The sequence below is a fragment of the Trachypithecus francoisi genome, unplaced genomic scaffold (assembly GCF_009764315.1).
Source record: "Trachypithecus francoisi isolate TF-2019V2 unplaced genomic scaffold, Tfra_2.0 Lachesis_group16, whole genome shotgun sequence".
Taxonomy (NCBI): domain Eukaryota; kingdom Metazoa; phylum Chordata; class Mammalia; order Primates; family Cercopithecidae; genus Trachypithecus; species Trachypithecus francoisi.
This window is the reverse complement of record NW_022681461.1, coordinates 24,562,175-24,582,516: the sequence shown is the minus strand read 5'-3', so window position 1 is coordinate 24,582,516 and position 20,342 is coordinate 24,562,175. Positions and strand designations below refer to the sequence as shown.

The window sequence follows — 20,342 nt, the reverse complement described above, 5'->3', positions numbered from 1 at the left end:
CTTCTCACCTGATGACATAAATATGGTATTAGAAAGTTAGTCTACATTTGTCAAGATCAATGTGCAATATCAGTTAACTTGTTAGCAGATAACTAATTATTTTTCAACTTACACATATGATAGTAAAAACATATATTGACATTTTCTGAAATATTTAGATTAGATGATCGTCCTACTTCAGGATATGTTGACTTCATTGATATTGGCCTTGAGAACTTAGACTGTCTTATAAAATACTGCCGATCTTTAGAAAGTATTTTCATTAACTTCCTGAACTTCATGTATTTTACCTGAGATATCTATGAGGAAAAGAGGAAAATAACAAACCACTAAATGCAGCATAAATTGAGCCATAATGCTGTGAGAGTTTACACTTGTACACTTTAATGGAAACATCGTATAATATTTTGTAGGGTTTCACGAAGAATGAAAATGAGCCACTATGAAAGTTACCAGAACCAATTTTCCTTCCATCAGGTGGGAAATTTCTTATGGAATGTGTTCTGTAATAGTTGCTGCTCCAATAATCTTTTCATTTCATAGGTCTAGTTCCTTGTTTTGTTGCTCAACCAGTTTACAATGTCAAAGATCTATTCATATCAGAATTTATGCATAACTGATCTATATTATATACAGTTCTATGTAACTGACTTTATTTAAAAGAATTAATGTAGATAGGCCTTTTAATGTCAATGCTTTTATTGAACTTCATAATGATCAAATTTTTGGCATTACCTTTGCTCAAAATTTTGAGCCAATCTGGAACTTTATTACTTCTATATTTCTTATAATAAAAAGCTATATCTAGGAACAAAAGTCTTTTGTTTTTGAAGGCAAGAAAAATATAAATAGAAAGTCATTCGGCGTTGTGCAATGTTAAAATTTACAAATATATGTTATTTCTCCATTGTCACAAGAATTCTAGTGGGTAGACAACTTAGATAATGCTCCTATATACAAAAATAAAAACAGCTAGGCATGGTGGCTCACACCTGTAATTCCAACTCTTAGGGAGGCAGAGGCAGAAGGATAGCTTGAGCCCAGGAGTTTGAGACCTGCCTGGGCAATATAATGAGAACCCATTCTCCACTAAAAGGGAGGGAAAAAAAGACAACAAAACAAAAGTAAAAACAGGTTCAGAAAAATTAAATATGTCCCTAAAGTTACAGAATAGTAAGTGGAGGTGGAATTCAAATGTAAAAGTTTGTTTGTTTAGTTTTGAAGGTAACATACTTTTTTCAGTCTACAATCTATTTAACTACAAAAGTGTGCTAATCAGTGGTATTAGGATTGGGGCAGATGTATACTCTGAAAATAAAAGTGCAAAATAAATATACCATCTGGAAATAAAAGTGCAAAATACAGAGGGGGGGAAATCAGTCCTTCCATTTCTTTTCCTTTGTAATGCCAGTTGAGTTGGTTTAGTGAGTAGTTTTGCAAGACTTGTTTCACTTTGTTTTTGGACATAGCTGAGCCACGTACTTCAAACAGAAGGCAGCCAATTACTAACTTCTGGTTGCTAGGTGTGGCTTCCTTTCAAATCCTATAAAATCAGGAGCCCAAGTCTCCACCGCTAGTGTGAAATCTTCAGAGAAGAATTTCCCCTTAGTTCTTTGCAAGAAGGTAGAGATAAAGGTAAGCCTTGGTTTTCCTTTTAGTTAGTTTTGGTTGTTTTGAAAACTTTTCTCACCACTATGTTAAATGTTACTGCTTCTACAGGATTTATGGTTAGTTGCATTTAACATGATAAGTCATTCATAAATCTTTCTGTAGAATTACATTGGATATTTATATTTTAGGAATCGCAAATGACAATGTTTTTGTTCTTCTTAGTTAACAAATACAAGTAAAAATATGATAAGTTTGCTTAATACTGGCTCATTGTACTCTTGGTAAGTTACCATAAGAAAGAAGGAAAGAATGTGCTTTTCCTTTGGTAGCCTTTAAAGAATGTGTTTTTCCTTTTCTTCCCCTTGAAATATTTATTCCCAAGAGCTGTGTGTGTTTTACAGAGAAGTCATGATGAGGGCTGCTTTTGGGGGCAAGAACAAAAGTGATGAGAGTGGGCTGCAGGGAACTGTTTCAAAATAGTAGGACTTTCATAATTTATTTTCGTCTTTTGTAAGGAAAACGAGATAGATCAGACCTCAAAGTGGTAATCATGCCCTTTGTAATAAACATTTTAAAATATATGTTATGTTTGCTCGTGCTATTTAAATTAAAAATATATGTTATGCTTGCTCGTGCTATTTAAAATAAGAAGGTCTGCTTATTACTTGTTTCATTCAAAGAGGGTGTGGTCACATTCCTTTTCTTGTAGGCTCTGTGTCATATACAGGGTTTTCAAATGCTGGCTGGAAAACCTAAGAAGAAGGGAAATACTTACTGGGTAGTGTCAGAGACATTAGCCTAAGGGAATGTCAGTAAGGCCCTCTAACAGCTATTCCACTTGAGTGTTGCATGAGCCAATGGCCATAAAACTCCTTAGAAAAGCGCAAAGCAAAACTAAAGAAGAGTATTTACTGGTGTTGGATATATTTGTAAAAGTGAGATTACAAACCATGACCATATATCTGGGTAGTTTTTCTTAAACATATTCCTTCAAGGATTTTTCTGTTTTGTCATTTTAAATGTTTATTAAATGTTCTGATTTCTTATGTTCACTGCTAGTTAATTATCAAGGATGAGATTTTTCTTGCCTTGGTTATGTCTAAAAGATTGTATAAACTTTGAAAAAGCAATGTTACCCTCTTTCCACAGGAGTATTTTGGTAGCTATGAGAGAGTGCACATTGCAAATGACTCAAATGTGGTAAAATGTTGGTTTCATAGTTCTGAAATGGCCTCTTCCCCAAAAGTGACATTACCACCCTAGCTCCAGGCTCAACCACATCTGGCACATAGTCAGCATTTAACAGATGTTGACAAAATAGTTAATAATAACATTATTAAGGAACCAACCAGAGTTTCATGCTTATTAAATACTTTTTCAACCAAAATATCTGCAAAGGTTGATTTCTGAATATGTCATTAGCTCTCTCTAGGCCTATTAATTTATGACATTTAAAATAAGAGCTAAACCAGTGCAATATTTTCAATGATAAACTATAAACAGTTTTTTGAAGTCAACTATCTCCTTTTCCTTTAAAATTGGAGAGAATTTCATCAGGAAGCTCAGAACAGATCCAATTTACACAATACCTTCCTTCATTATGCTAGTTTTCTTCATCTTCATCTACTTGAAGTAAAATTTAAGATTGGCACTTCAGAGCTGTAAATGGATCTTAGATACTAATTACTTCAACATTTTTATTTTATAAATGAAGACCCTCTGGAGAAGCTAAATGTTTTTCTTGAGGTCAGATCGCCAGATAATCAAGAACCAGTATACTTCAATTTGTATTTTATATCCTATAGTTGTGGGGAGAAAATGTTTGTTAAATTAGTGTAGATATGTTTTTAAAAATATTAGCAATGATACATGATACTCATTCAATAGTACTTATTAACATCCAAAATTCCAGGCATTTTGCTAGGTATTGGAAGTACATACATAATGAATATTATTATGTTAGCACAGGCCTCATGGCCTGCTCCTGGGGAATATAAATAAACCAATGGAAAGTGATAATACAGAATGGTGGGGCTGGTGTAGGGGTGAAGTCAAGATGCTTTGGGAGAGCATGGAAGGTCACCGAATCCAGGACTGAGGAACGAATGAAGGGTTTCTGAAGAACATGATGAGGTCAATGCTGACGCCTCACTTAGAAGTAGCTATTAGTTAGGCAAAGAGAACTGAATGTGGAGAAGGAACAAGTATTCCAGGCAAGAAGAACAGCCTATCGAAAAGCCCAGAAGCAAAACATTAGTGAGGCTACCTTTCATAAACTGCTTTTTGTAAATCATGCCACTGTGTAGTCTTAATTGCCTTCTCTCATCAGGGAAGGTGTGGGAAGTACTTGTGAAATATATATTTGAGGAAAAATTATGCACAAGGCATGCATTTAAAAATAAACTCCCTAAGGCTGGGGTGAAACTTGCCATGGTCTGCACAAGTTGACTGTTAATGAATTTGATTCTCAGGTGTGAGTTATTAAAAAGAACACTGATCATGTCGTTTTCTTTTTGGTCACTAATTTAAAAGAATAACACCCTTCCCTTCCTTCCTTCCTTCCTTCCTTCCTTCCTTCCTTCCTTCCTTCCTTCCCTCCTCCCCTCCCCCCCTCTCCTTCCTTCCTTCCTTCCTTCCCTCTCTCTCTCTCTTTCTTTCCTTTTTTTCTTTCTGACAGAGTCTTGCTATGTTGCCCAGGATGGAGTACAGTGGCATGATCTCGGCTCACTGAAGACTCCACCTCTTCCTGGGTTCAACTGATTCTCCTGCCTTAACCTTCTGAGTAGATGGGACTACAGGCACTCACCACCATGCCTGGCTAATTTTTGTACTTTCAGTAGAGATGGAGTTTCGCCATGTTGGCCAGACTGGTTTTGAAGTCCTGGCCTCAAGTAATCTGCCCACCTTGGCCTCCTAAATTGCTGGGATTACAGGCGTGAGCCACCATGCCCAGCCAAAATATACAATACTTTGGAATCAAAAGGGATGGATTTATGTCGCCATTCTTGCCAGTACTAGCAGGAAGACTGCCTGAAAATAATACTCAGTTTTCCCAGATAGAAACTGAGGATAATGATGAAAGGCTGTTATTCCAAGCAAGAGTTAGTTGTTGCTGTTACTATCATTGCAAAACTCTGATAGTTCTAGATTGTAACCAGGAAGATATAATCAACCACAAAACTCAGCTTCCTCTGTCACAAATACTAGAGGTAGCCTTTCATGAGGCTGAGAGATGGAAAAATGAAGGGGGTTCTCTTTTAGGACACATAAATATGCAAAAAATGCTACTCTTTAGAAAGTTATACATTCAAATAATAGATAAGTTGACATTGGTAGGCAGTGCATGTTCACAAAAAGACCATTAATTAGAAGAAATGTGAAATATTGTTAATTTCCTTATAGATTAGCCTATGTATAAATGGCTAATTTCACTTTCATTGAGCTCATGCTAAGTACTTAAATAAACTTAGTTTTAGAGCTTATTGTTGGTTAGTTGAAATCTGTATTGAGTTAGTTGAAATCTGTAAGTTGATAGAACAGGCTCTTTAAAATCTATTGCAAGCTTTATACACTACAACCAAAAAGAGAGAAAAAAGAAAATCTTTTGTGAACTCATTGGTGCAGGTAGATTTTCATGCAGAGTATAGGTATTGAAGAGTCAGAATGGCTTATGGATAGAATTTGGCCAATATATATAAAAAATATATTTAGTATTTGTTAGATGCATTATAATTATTAGGAAGCTCAGTTAATATGTGCAGTTGGCTTTGGGCCCTTAACCAGCTGTATGTGATAACATCTGTTTCCTTTAGAGCAATTTCTATATCCTGCTTTGATGCTCCTGTCTTTAATCTTTGCTAAGAGCTAGTGGTGAATTTGGCTGAATTCAGATTCCGTTTTTCTCTAATTGATTTCTTGAAGAAAATTCTCTATTGGCTGCTTTTCTTTCCTAGATTATGCTTTTAGTCTATCCAAATACTTCAGGCTGGAATGTAGAAACTTAGAAGATATAAATGACAAAGCTATCTCCTCTAGGGATGCTCTCTCTGTCAAATAAGTGACTTAAACCACTTATTTTTGTTATCTTGTGTTGTGTAATTAGTATACCTTTTCCTAGGCTCTCTCTAGCTTTTTTTTTTTTCTTTTTAATGGACACTATTCAAGTATTTTTTAGAAGTAAAAAAAAGAAAAAACTACTATGGTAAAGTTTTTGTAAAGTTTATTTTGAAGTTATCAGAGACACCTTTAATTTTAGACTGGACCATATCTTTAGTCTTTGTTTTGCTTTCTTTTGAAGTTTTTATTTGCTAATTGAAAAGAATGGAATTAATGAACATGTTTTTATAAGTGATGGAGTAGTACTTTGCCAAATGACGAATTATAACACTTATTTTGATGATTCTTCTTTATCAAAGGCTTGGATGAGATGATGAAAATGGAAATTTAGTGTGTCTGAAGCTGCTAGAATTGCTTTTAAAGTATTGGGTGTGCCAATTAAGAAGTTGGAATATGAAACTCCATGTGGCAACCGCAATTGCATCAGACTAGACTGTAATGGGAACTAAAACCTTGTGCAAAATTGCACGTTGGTACTTCACCTCAGGAAACAATTTTAAATTTATCGATTAAATTTAGGAAAGAGGCTACTTTAAATGAGTGGAAAAGGTATTGGTTCTTCTCACAGATGACAGAATAGTAATAAGAGCAATCCCATGAGAATTAAGTGCAGATGGTTTCTGCTTTGGATATTATTTTTTTCATGCATTCATTGTTATTACTTGGAACTCCAGTTATTTTTTTAGCAGGTGTAAATTGAAAGGGTTTGTCTGAACATGCTGTTGTGGAATTAGTTTATGGGTTTTATGCCTCATGAGTCATTTATCTTCATATCAAGAATTTAAAACTGCCAAGATTATCCTCTCAACCTCTCACAAGCATTCATGAGAGTAGTCTCTAGAGGGGTGAAAGAGAATGGTGTGGATAGACCGATCAGTGTAGACCTTGAGCAAGGCCTCTGAAAAACGTCCCCAGACTAAAAGGATTGTGATGGCTTTTTGTGTGTGTGTGGCCAAAATAGGGAATACATTAATTTTTAATATACTTAAGATCTTAAAAATATATGTCTCATCAAATAAAAATATTGCCAAGTCATGATAGCAATTCAAGAAATTTCCTTTAAGATAGAGTTTGCCCAAAGAGCATGCATGTTACAATTTCACCTCTAGGCTTCCCGTTAGGACCAAAAATCCTGTATAAAATAATCCTTTTCTGGGTTTTTTGTGTTGGGTGGAAAAATATGTAGGACTACTATTTAGACAGCTCAAATAGGAAGAAATGTGAAGACGGCAATTATTTCAATGCTGAATAATTTTATACCAAGAAATAGAAAAGGAAACTAAATTATTCAGGGAGAAATATCTTTTTACAGATAAAATTTTAAATCTGAATTCACTTGTACAGGTTGTCATAGATTATTTTACCTTATAAATGTAATCATTGCCTGGGAGCGGTGGCTCACACCTGTAAATCCAGTACTTTGGGAGGCCAAGGTGGGCGGATCACCTGAGGTCAGGAGTTCAAGACCAGCCTGGCCAACATACTGAAAACCCGTCTCTACTAAAAATACAAAAATTAGCTGGGTGTAGTGGCCACTGCCTGTAATCCCAGCTACTCGGGAGGCTGAGGCAGGAGAATCGCTTGACCCCAGGAGACGACGGAGGTTGCAGTCCTATCACTGCACTCCAGCCTGGGCGACGGAGCAAGACTCTATCTCAAAAACAAAAACAAAAACAAAAGCAATCATTAAGCTTTTCATCTAGCCATTACTTTTGGACAGGCTCTCATTAATTCTACATAGATGGTCTAATGGTCTACTAAATAGTGTTCTAATCCTCCATCTTGTCTATCTCTTAGTCATTCTCCATGATACAGGATGAATGGTCTTTCTGAAACATAAATGAAACCATGCTGCTTTAAAAAAACACACAAATAAAAAGAAACCCTTTCTGTGGCCACATTTAAACTTCTTGTTTCAGTTTCTGCCAACATTTCTTGCTCTAGCAAACTTTCTTCAGCTTCCCAAATATGACAAGCTTCTTGTTTGTGCTCTTTAACTTTTTTGCCAGGTTAATCTTGACTCATTTCAAGAGAGGCTTGGGTCAGCCAGGGCCTTCTCTAAGAAGTTTCTTTAGCCTTTATGTTTTCCTGTGGAGAACACACACTAGCTTTAAGTCCTGAGGGTACATAAGATGATTTTTCAATGTTTTTGTACTCTCAGTGCTTGGCATATGGTGGATGGTCTATAAATTTAGAACAATGTAGGGAACCACAAACTCCTCTCTTCAGCCTGTGTGCTTACTTGTGGTAGTTGTCTGATCCCTAAAGTTTAGAATTGAATATGCCAAGAAAGAGTTCAGTTTCAGAGAGGAGGGTATAGCTTCATTTTAAGGATAAAAGCTTCCTTTAAAAAACAAATAAACTTACGTCTTACATTTTGTTATGCTCCTAAATGTAATTAATCCTGGAAAGTAAGAGCAAGGCTACTCTCTAATGCTGCCTCTTATGTATGTAAGAGGTGAGGAAGGAGAGGTTGTGTATGGTGCATTTGTTTTGTAAAAGCATCTACCTGTTTTCTTTCCAGACACTTTTTCAAAAATGGCAATGGTATCAGAATTCCTCAAGCAGGCCTGGTTTATTGAAAATGAAGAGCAGGAATATGTTGTAAGTAGAGTGATAATAAAATGATGATTGCAATATTGAAATAAAAACGAATATAAGTAAATGGCCATTAATTTATTTCTCTCTCATTCTTAGCAAACTGTGAAGTCATCCAAAGGCGGTCCTGGATCAGCAGTGAGCCCCTATCCTACCTTCAATCCATCCTCGGATGTCGCTGCCTTGCACAAGGCCATAATGGTTAAAGGTAATGTGTTTCCTCAAAACAGTTCCCTCCTGGACATTTCAGAATGGCTATTTGAATGACTGTCAAAAAACAGACATGTGCCATGGGAAGAATCTGTTTCATTTTGAAGATAAAAAATTTCTTTGCCAAATGAAGATACAATTATTTACTTAACACTGAGGAAACTGTGTTCAAATCTGTGGAATCTCTACTGTAACAGCAGATATTACTAGCTCATTTCTAGTAGAAACTCCATGCTGAAATTAAAACCTCTGTTCACATATAAAGTTGGAACTAGGATCAAACACTGCAACACTGAGGGCCAGGAAAAGTTAACTGTCTCTTCCTTTCTCACTCAAATGAATGAAATGTCATTCTCCCAAGTTCTTCCTTGATATGTAGTATAACATTGATTTTCTATGCTGATAAATAATTTATACCTCTTAATTTGTTAAGAAGTTCATTTGGAACATTTCAATAATGAATTCTTTTATGTCAACTGACGATGAAGAAAACTGGTGTTAAAGGCTGTCGGCCCTTTATTTCCAGGTGTGGATGAAGCAACCATCATTGACATTCTAACTAAGCGAAACAATGCACAGCGTCAACAGATCAAAGCAGCATATCTCCAGGAAACAGGAAAGGTGAGTTAGAGTGGTAAAGTTAGATATTTAATTTCAGCATATTTATACTTAACCATGGATTCGGAAGCACAGTTACCTAGTTCTTTAAGTTTCTAACCACTGTTTTCTCATTATATCTATGATTGGGATTGCAGTGTTTATCCACTTTGTTGCAATTGAATCCATTTAATCAAATTTCCTATTTTTATACATTAGTCGTCTTGGAAAAGTCAAAGAAAAGTCATATTCTCTGCAGATGTGGTGCTCTGGGGTCAAATTTTTAATCTGAACATTAACACCAAGATTGCTGTTGTCAATAAAGAATATGGTCTGATTGAAATGTACTAATATTTAAACTGAGCTGTTTAATGCCTAAAGTTTATATATAATTCTACTTTAAAAATAAACCTTATGTCTTTTATACCAAATATGAGTTTTTTAAAGCGACGAAATTAGAAAACTATATAATTTCAATATCTGATTATACTGCTTATTTGAGAAGTACAAACCTCAAAGATTGGAAACATGAATATATTATTTTAAAAGTAATTTTACTTCTGTTTTCTGTTAGCACACAGTCCGCTTTGTGATTTCTCCCCTGTATAAAAGACTACTAACCTATCCTTTAAGAAGTTATCGATGAATTCAGTAAATTTTATTCTAATCCCTCTAGATCTAAAAGAATAAGATATTGTTTCAAAATATTTGGTACACGTTGTATGTGAAGAAAAGAAGCTCTAAAAGATGGTTGGGTTTAGGGATGAGTTGTATGATGACTTAAAGTCAGGTAATACCACATTTTTTAACCTAGTACACATTACTTATTTGAAGCCCTGATTCTAATCTATTTTTTTTTTTTTTTTAGCCCCTGGATGAAACACTGAAGAAAGCCCTTACGGGTCACCTTGAGGAGGTTGTTTTAGCTCTGCTAAAAACTCCAGCGCAATTTGATGCTGATGAACTTCGTGCTGCCATGAAGGTAAATCACCCAATGTAAGCAAACTCCTTTCCTCAAGAGGATGTATTGGGCAAGTCACTTATGCTTATCTTCTTTTCAAAATCTAGTACAGTGCCTATCAATCAGTGGGAGGTTGAAGGATAAATAAATTAATAACTCAATGAAGGAATTAATATATACATGAAAACGTAAATGTTGGCACTAACACCTTCCACGTCATGTCACTGTATGAGTCATATATTTGCATTTTTTTTACCCAAAATATTGATGATAAACTTGTTTTGTTTTAGGGCAATGTAATAGAGCTTATTGTAATTATTAAATATTGTGGGTGAAATGTACTAAATGACAGAGTCAAACAAATTTTGGAATACCAAAAACTAGTTGATCCTCTTGAATGAAGATTTTTTTCTACATTTCTCCTTTTCTTCTCTTCAAATTTAGGGCCTTGGAACTGATGAAGACACTCTGATTGAGATTTTGGCATCAAGAACTAACAAAGAAATCAGAGACATTAACAGGGTCTACAGAGAGGGTAAGTTGTAATGTCCAACAGTCCAAGTGCCTTAGTTGAAAAGGAAATCTGATATACGTTCTTAAAATTGAATGTGTATGTTAATTATGGCAGCTTTGGAATCTCTACATATCAAAATATTTCTTTATTGTTTGGCGCATGTCTATTAAATGCTGTTACCAGGCAATGCTTGTGTTGCTAGGCTGTTGACAATGGAGATGGTGTCCCAATCCCCAACAAGCTTGCGTTTTAATATAAAATTTTCCTCTAGGATAAATGGCCACATACGATTATAATGGAAACCTCAATTGAGAGCACCGAAGTTTTAAAAATTTCTGAAAAACATTTTTCTATTATTCTGGAATGTGTTTTATAAAAATGTCCAAATGTCATTTATTTTGAAAAGAATACATAATAACAAAAAAAATCTTCTAACAAAATGTTCTTCATTTGTCCTTGAAAAAGTAAAGAATTAGGTGCTTATAATTCTCTGTTGGAAACCTTAACTTTATCATTATGAACATAAGCAACTCACTCTTTATCACCAGTTAAATTCACAGAATAAAAGACTAGTCTTAGCTTACTTTGTCTCTTCAGTGAAGCATCTCATTTAAATGACGTGCTCAACACTAAAAAGAGGGTAATTGCAAATCTGTTAGCATTTTCCTTCTCTCATTTCCCTGAGCTGCTGGCTTTTTTGCTTTCCCAACCCAATATGTGGCACATAGAAGATCTTTCTGCTTGCTTCTCATACCAAGCATGGAGAATACAATAGCTTTTGCATGTCGTTTTCAGAGGAATTTAATAAAATAATAAAAATAAGGAAGCTTTTAAACCTCATTTTCTGCAATTCTTATTTAATTACCAATGTTTATGTTAGATCCATGTATCAGTGATAATAATAATCATAATTTTCTGTTTGATAAAACAGAGTTTATAAAAATAAGTGGTTTTTTTTCATTATGCCATGATATAGGCCAGTGATGGCTTATTAAATTGCCCAGTTTCAAGTTGTTTTAGTCTGTTTGTTGCTATAAAGGAATATCTGAGACCAAGTAACGTATAAAGAAAGGAAATACTGTAAAGAAGTATGGGACCAGCGTCTGCGTCTGATGAGGGCCTCATACTACTTCTACTCATGGGAGAAAGCAGACAGAAGCAGATTATGTGCAGAGAGGGAGAGAGGGAAAAGGAGGTGCCAGGCTCTTTTAAACAGCCAGTTCTTAAAGAAACTATAAATGAGAAATCACTCACACCAAGCCATTCATGAGGGATCTGCCCCCATTATCCAAACATCTCCCAACAGGCCCCACTTTCAACAATGGAGAATAAAGTACAACATGAGCCTTGGCAGGGCCAAACAAACAATATCAAAACCATAGCACTAGTCAATTACAAATTCAATTTATTTTTCCTATTACAATATAATTTTACGTAGTTAAGCAGAAGTGTTTACACACACATAAATCATCAAACTGCGTTACTTATACGACATTTATAGTTTTTAAACTAAATAAATAATTTGTATTCAAGCAAGTACCTCATTTTGTTCTTTTAAACAATTATTTTATTCATTCTATTGCTTAAATTCTGCCATGTTGTATTTCAGAATTAATTACTAATGTATACCTATACAATTTATTTGTAACAAAAGCTTTATGACTGTGAATTTTCAATCACAGTATTATCTAAATTGCTCCCATTGCTTCATATGAAATAAATTCAATAATCCAAAAATTTATCTGCTTTAATTTTTCTCTTCTTATTTAAAAATGATAATATTTTGAAACATGCTCCATAAGTCATTCAACACTATGGCACTGTGAATTTTCAACCAACTTAGAGATGTCAGACATTCTTCTTATTCATCACTGGTTTACTATAAAATCTATTTTTCTCTTTTCTCAGAACTGAAGAGAGATCTGGCCAAAGACATAACCTCAGACACATCTGGAGATTTTCGGAACGCTTTGCTTTCTCTTGCTAAGGTACAACTCAGATAATTTAGGAAATGCCTCTTGTTTTATAAAGACTAATTTCTTAGTCCATTTTGTGTTCCTATAAAGGAATATCTGAGGCTAGGTAATTTTTAAAGATAAAAAGGTTTATTTGGCTCAGGATTCTGATGGCTAACAAGTTCAAGATTGGGCATCTGTGTCTGGTGAGAGCCTCAGGCTGCTTCCACTCCTGACAGAAGAGGAAAGGGAGCTGGTGTGTGCAGAGACCACATGGCAAGAAAGGAAGCAAGAGAGAGAATGGGGAGGTACCAGCCTGTTTAACAACCAGCTCTTGTGGTTCTCATGAGCAAGAACTTATTCCCAGAGATGGCATTAATCTGTTCATGAGAGATCAGCCCCAGGACCCAAATACCTCCCTCTAGGCCCCACCTTTAACACTGGGGATCAAATTTCAACATGAGGTTTGGAGGGAAAGAACATCTAAAACCATCGCAGATAAAATCTTGGATCTGAGCTCCGTTTAGAAATGAGTAGTAGAATATCTTTTTCTCAAAAAATATTATTTATCTGAGGTTCAGAGAATTAAGTAAATCATGCAATTACATGCTAGAGAAGAACTTAACAATAGAATGGGATTTCTTTCAGGGTGACCGATCTGAAGACTTTGGTGTGAATGAAGACTTGGCTGATTCAGATGCCAGGGTAAGGAAGTGCTTACAAAATACTGCTGCAGTCCATCTTCCTACCTTAGGTGGGGCTACCACATGATGCCCTGTGAAAGCAAATCTAAGATCTCCTGAGAGACCAATGGCTTCTTAATGTTCGTTTCCTGAATGAGGCATGACTTTCTGTAGCCCAAAAGAGAAAAAAACGTAGTCTTTGTAAGTTTTCAATATCTCTCATCATTCATAAAACCAGAGAGAACTAAAGAAGGACAATACAAATTTGATTTGTCATTCACAAGAACTGTTTGTTAAAAAAAACTCTGACCTTTCATTGAACTAAGTATAAGAAAGGGAAATGTAATTTTTTTATTATGTGCAATGGAAAGAGTAAGCATACTTAACATTATTTTTAACAGAGAACTTTGGAATGGTTTATAGATATCGATTTATATTGTTAAAATATTACTGCAATGATAAAAGTATAGGATAAATTATAATAATATATACTTTCTAACATATTGTTTTATATAGTTTCAGTGACATTGCTGGTTATTTATATGCAAAACCACTGGCAACATAAGAAAAATCATACCATTTTAGAGTCTGGAATTTCCATTTAAAGCAGACAACTAATGTTTGCATTATGCCTTCTCACGGAACAGTATTCTCTAGAGAATTCATTACAATGCTTCACTAAGGATAGAGATTTCTTTGTGTACCCCCACCACTTCTGCTATACCAGTACATTATCACGCACATAATTGTCACTCATGAACTTTTTGTTCAATAAATGCATACATATCAGATCAATTTGCTTGAAAAGTGCAAAATAACTTTTTACATACATTGGAGGTTTTATCATTTCAATAGAAATTGTTCAAGCATATTAAAGAACAAGAGTTAGCATTTAAATAATTGCCCATAATAAAAAATTCTTATTTGCTTTTGACATTTCTGAATTTGCTTTCCATTTTAAGACTATCAGCGTTCTTAATATATATTTATGGAGGCTACATGGATTAGTGTGACCCAAGAGAATGATGGTAGTTAACATTTCAAAGTTAATAGAGACTGCTTGTGACAAATAGGGCAGAGATCATATTTTTCATATATAAAAGAAAAAAATCTGTAATTTAGTAAGGTTGAAATATTTGTCTAAGATTATATGGCTTTGAAATTGCAGAGTCAGAATTTGAATCCAGAAATTCTAACATCAAAATGCAAGGTCCAGGTTATGGTTGAATTATTGATTTATAAGTAACATTTGCTGACAATTACTTTGAACAACAGAGTAAAAAATCTTTTTAGAGATCCCCTTGGAGTTGTCTTGCTATAGAGCATAATCTTAAAGCAATTTAGTTCAGCAAACATTTATTCTGCAAACATATATTCAGTCTCTAGTGTTTACAAGGCACCTTGAGAGAAACTGTGGGAGATATTTGACAAACAAAATAAGGTCCCTATCTTTAAAGAACTTGCAATCTTATTGTTGACTACTCTGATTGTATTGGGCACAAAGCGACTGCCTAGATAATCTTTGAGAAGGTCTAACATTATTGTGCAGATATCATTTCAGCAGATAGTGAAGTGTTTACTTTTGTGTTTCTTGACAGGCCTTGTATGAAGCAGGAGAAAGGAGAAAGGGGACAGACGTAAACGTGTTCAATACCATCCTTACCACTAGAAGCTATCCACATCTTCGCAGAGGTAACAATAATTTTTTTTTCTGGAATCTGTTTATGGAAGATGCAATTTTCTTCTTTGAGAACAAATAAGAGAAAGTAAAAACAGAACCCTTTATCAGTATCTCTCCTGTATCAAACAGATATAGCGTTCCTAACTCGTTATTTGTCCATTTGTCCAATTTTGTACAGCCACTACTTTATAATATTTAATACATTTTGTGACTTGGGCATGTGGAACATCATTTTGTTATTTTCACTGCTTTTACTCCCCTGAAAGATTTGGAATATATTTGGGAAAAGACATGCATAACAGAACAAATGAAATTAGTATGAAGAAAAACAAAACAAAACAAAACAAAACCCTTACAGCTAAATGAAGAAAGAAATATGCAGGTGCTTTGGAAAAACAACAACAAGACAAAACTCAGAAAAAGGTCCGGCATTTGAGTGCAAGATTTAGCTCTGAGCCTCTTGGAATCCAAGGCAATGGAAAAGTCGTGATGATTACCAAAGTTCATCATCTTATAATAGTATACTGATTTCTACTGTTAAATGTAAGAGAAACTTAGTGCACAGGTCTTTATATAAGGGAAGATCCATTTGCTGTGGCTCTTAGAACTGCTGTAGGAAGTGCTGCGGTTGTCAATCACATGCCATTTCTAATAACTGTCAACGCTTGCAAACACTTCCCCAAAATATACAGGAATACCAAAATGGCCATGTGAGTTACATTCCTAGGAGAGGATTAAGTATTCATGTTATGATTAATTGTGCATATTGCTTCAAAAGTTGTAGCCAAAGTTGCTATACTAAAAAATTCTTTGAGTCAATGGCCTTGATTTTGCTAAAGTTTTCTAAAGAAAAGGATGTTTTGTATGTATCTTAGTTTAAATTTAATATTCAGTGTTTCAGAAATACACCAAGTACAGTAAGCATGACATGAACAAAGTTCTGGACCTGGAGTTGAAGGGTGACATTGAAAAATGCCTCACAGCTATCGGTATGTAGTCCTGCAGTTGAAAGAGTTTTCTAACTAGAAATTGTATTTTCAATGCTATCCTATACTTAACAACAATAACAGCAACAAAACCAATAAAAGAAAACAAAAAACAACCAGAAGTAGTGCATCTGTTTCAACTGAAGCAACATAAAAGATTGGCAAAGTAGGATAACGTTAATAACAACAGATATTATTCCCCTTTTCAAAAATATGGAGAGATAGACTATACTTACTGAGCACCTACTTAGATCAAGCAATGTACCAGGCTGGGCACACACCACAGAGACAATTCAGAATGGTCATTGAGAGCACAGGATCTGGAAACAGATAAATATTACTTCAAGTCCTGGTCTACTGCTTGTTAACTGTACAATCTTGGGCACGTCCAGGAAAGTCTGGTTCAGTGGGTCTGAGTTGGCTTCTAAAAATCAGTACTTTTTAAAGATTTCCCAGGTTATTCAGAAAGCCATCAGGGTTGGGGAACCTATGTTCTCAAACAGTGTTTCTCACACATGACTACGCACTTGAATCCCCTGGAAAGCTTGTTAAAATGCAGATTCTGATTCCCCAGGTCTGGGGTGGAGCTTAGATTCTGCTTTTCTGACAAGCTCCCCATTGATGCCAATGCTGTTGGTCCATAGATCCCAACAAGGTGAAGAACACTATGAATTGACATGTGCTAGTATTATTTGGGCTCTGCTTTATATTTAAGCCCATCCTATCCCAGAGTGTTTTATTTATTTATTCATGTATTTTTACCTATTTGTTTGTGCAACTCTTATATTAGATGCAGAGGTGCATGTGCAGGTTTGTTCCATGGGTGTACTGCACTCAGGTAGTGAGCAAAGTACCCAATAAGTAGCTTTTTGACCCATGTCCCCTCTCTCCCTGCCCTCTCTCATAGTCTGCACTGTCTGTTGTTCACAGAATGTTCTTTTTAAATGTTCTTATAGTAACATAAATAAAGTACTTATATACTTATGTGGTCTTGAACACCTAGCAGTTTCTCCATTTCCAAGGAGAATATATGCAGAATAGCACTAACTACTGAAATTGCTGTTGAAATGTATTTAAGGTAATAAAAAATTGGTCATCAGGGGAGAGAATATTCAAAACCACCATCTAGACTGTCACAAATATCTTCTCATAAGTTAACTGCCCTACACTGGGAGATGACAGGTAAAGAATGGTGATGAGGGATAGAATTCTGTTGGCAAAATTCTACATTTCCTGTTTCTTTCATATGCATATTTCATTTTTTCATGGTAAATACATCAACTAAAATTTTCTTCTCTTACAGTGAAGTGTGCCACAAGCAAACCAGCTTTCTTTGCAGAGAAACTTCATCAGGCCATGAAAGTACGTACCATTCTACTTATATGCCCTGCTTAGAGGAAGAATTATTTGTAGAAAGAACAGAAAACCTCATATTGTTTGAAAATCACACATTTAATATCTTCCCATTAAAGAGAATCATTGTTCTATTCAATGGAAGAGGTAATACACTACCTTCTTAGAATAAACTTCTGTTAGATTAGGTCCCTTTTGTTTACAGGTGAGATTGTAAAGTGAGCCTGGTAAGTGATTTATGGCTCACTTGTGATTTGCTTAAAACCTGTGTGACCACAAGAAAGGTGATATACTTTCTTTTTTAATGTGTAATTTTAGTGGCCTACTTCCTCTATGGTTGTGAGTTTTATAATCTCCCACTTTATGAGTCTGAATTATCGTTTTTATTACTCTGTCTTTCATGCCACAGATTAATAGTTGACTCTTTTGAAATGTCATTCTATGATTAAGGATGTAGAAAGATGTATTTGAGATCAGCTATGTCACTTTAACTTTACTCTCTGACATGCATGGTATTATACAAGGTGCCATTTCTGTACTGATAGTTTGAGCCCATAAATGAAGACTTATGAAGCTATCTTCGTTTTTTCTTTGCAGCTCCAAAATAAAGAGGTTTTCAGAGAGAGAGAAAGAGAGAAAGATCTAACTATTTGAATAATATGAAGGAGCATCTATGAAATGATAGACATGCTAGGTACTGCTCTGTAGTGGTTAGCATAGTTGCTGCCCCTTTCTGTGATACTCTAGTGTGATATTTCGTTGAGTAATGATGAACACCTGGTGCCATGGAAGAGCAAAGTGGGACGTATACTCCAGACTCTGGAAATTCATATACCATTGCTGTCAGCTAAACTAAGACCTGAAGTCTGAATAGAAATGAGCCAGATGAGGGCAAGAGTGGAAGAGATGGGGGATAAAGCAAGGGTGATCCAAGAGGAGGAAGTAACCCACACACAGGCTTGAAGGCAAAAGGTAACAGAACCTTTTCAAGGCAGTAAGTATAGAGTGAAGGTGCACAGTGGAAGAGATGTAGAATTAGGCAGGATATTGTAAGTCCTGAAAAGAATTAGGCAGGATATCGTAAGCCCTGATTAGTTTCTATCCTAAGAGCAACAGAAGATCACTGACAGTGTTTTAAATAGATAGATTAGGTTATTAGATTTGCAGTTTAGAAGTTCCCTTTATTTGTAATTATTGAACAGTGCAGAGACTGGATGGTGAGAGACGAGTTAGGAAGTTGTGACGTCTCTCTATACCTACTGCTAATGTAGAGGATTGTTTATTTTCATTTCATTACCATTTGTGTAAGGGGTGTGTGTGTGTGTGTGTGTGTGTATGTATAGCTAGTTTCTCTATAGAAATTATATGGAAGAGTAAGAAGCCTTCACTTTAAAATTCATGTTCTTTAATGAGAGCATTTTCTGAATATAAGAGATACTTACCATCATTTGTTTTCTCCAGGGTGCTGGAACTCGCCATAAGGCATTGATCAGGATTATGGTTTCACGTTCTGAAATTGACATGAATGATATCAAAGCATTCTATCAGAAGATGTATGGTATCTCCCTTTGCCAAGCCATCCTGGTATGTTGTGATTCCTCTAATGCCATCCCCACAAATGAAAGTTCTTTTTGCAAGATCTTCAAAGAGAAGAATTGACTTATTGTATCTATAAATTTACTATGTAAGATTAATTTAATATAGTATGGTGTATACTTCATGAGTAAATTGAACTTTCACTGGTAAAATCTACTAGTGAGTTCTCTACTGAAATACTAGGTACATTGTTCAACCAAAGTCATGGAAACATTTAGTTTCTCATGCATAAATTCAGAAAGCAAAATATTCTAGTGTTCCCTCTAAAGTAGATAGACATTATGGTTTATTTTGCTATTAATATTGGTCAAAGGATTAGAAACTTCTTATTCAAAATATTTATCTTAATTTTATCACATGTAAAATGTTTAAAACTTATGCTCCAGTTATCTCATAAGAATGTTTAAAAAAATATGACAAAGAGCAGTCAAGGGTTTTGGATTTATTGAAAGGTAGATAACTATTTAAATTTAATTAATTATTCATACTGGATGACTAAAATCTACCCAGAAAACGTGAGAAAATTACAGGTGCTATACGTTTCTCTTCTTCTAGTGAGTGAATCAGGTATTTCCTCACATAGGATATGAGATTATATTGTGTTATACTTATTTAATTCTGTGTGATATTTCATTCACAGAAAATAATGGCACTAATATAAAACATAATTAAATCAGAGAAGTTTGTAATCTCAGTCTTGAAGGCTATTGCTTTTTTATGCAATGATCAAAAAATGTCAGTTATCTGTTGTACATATTGTTTAATTAAATGAATGGTAATGTATAATCTCATCTACAGCTAAGTCTAAAAATAATTCTTGTATAATTTAAAAAATTAGAGTAATTATGGTTTCGAGTAACATACTTTACTTTTGAATCAACAGGATGAAACCAAGGGAGATTATGAAAAAATCCTGGTGGCTCTTTGTGGAGGAAACTAAACATTCCCTTGATGGTCTCAAGCTATGATCAGAAGACTTTAATTATATATTTTCATCCTATAAGCTTAAATAGGAAAGTTTCTTCAACAGGATTACAGTGTAGCTACCTATATGCTGAAAAATATAGTCTATAAATCATTTTTATATTATAACTCTGTATAATAGAGATAAGTTCCTTTTTTAAAAATGTTTACCCCAAACCATGAAACCCTATACAAGTTGTTCTGGTAACAATACATGAAAAAGATGTCTATGTAGCTAAAAATAAAATGACATTACAAGACAATTGGTGTGTCATTGACTCTTGTATTTTGATATTTTTAATGTGTAATTCAGTGGTTTAATTTGACATTAAGTGATAGGAGCCTGAATCCTACCTTATAATTATTTAATGAAATAGAGTTCACATTCTGAATTGAATAAAATAGTTACAGCTTTTGACTAGGGACACTACATTTTATCGTCTGTGTACAGACTATTGAGATGGTGTCTCTGTATAATAAATGTATTGCACTAGCATTTTAACAATTTGATACATTCT

General features: G+C 34.7%; 1 protein-coding gene across 1 annotated transcript; it reads left to right on the top strand.

Moving 5' to 3' along the window:
- Positions 1-1,446: 1,446 nt before the first annotated feature.
- On the top strand, positions 1,447-20,087 carry ANXA1 (annexin A1). The gene is made up of 13 exons (XM_033237093.1): positions 1,447-1,635; positions 8,252-8,331; positions 8,425-8,533; positions 9,062-9,156; positions 10,001-10,114; positions 10,538-10,628; positions 12,516-12,595; positions 13,211-13,267; positions 14,844-14,937; positions 15,820-15,915; positions 17,216-17,274; positions 18,727-18,849; positions 19,745-20,087. The coding sequence occupies exons 2-13, from the start codon at positions 8,266-8,268 to the stop codon at positions 19,799-19,801; spliced, it is 1,041 nt and encodes a 346-aa protein (XP_033092984.1). The 5' UTR covers positions 1,447-1,635; positions 8,252-8,265; the 3' UTR covers positions 19,802-20,087.
- Positions 20,088-20,342: the final 255 nt, after the last annotated feature.

Coding starts and splice junctions, on each gene's coding strand:
- ANXA1 (XM_033237093.1), top strand. CDS start 8,266: ATGGCAATGGTATCAGAATTCCTCAAGCAGGCCTGGTTTATTGAAAAT. Junction 9,157..10,000: donor ATCTCCAGGAAACAGGAAAG/GTGAGTTAGAGT, acceptor TTTTTTTTTTAG/CCCCTGGATGAAACACTGAA. Junction 10,115..10,537: donor AACTTCGTGCTGCCATGAAG/GTAAATCACCCA, acceptor CTTCAAATTTAG/GGCCTTGGAACTGATGAAGA.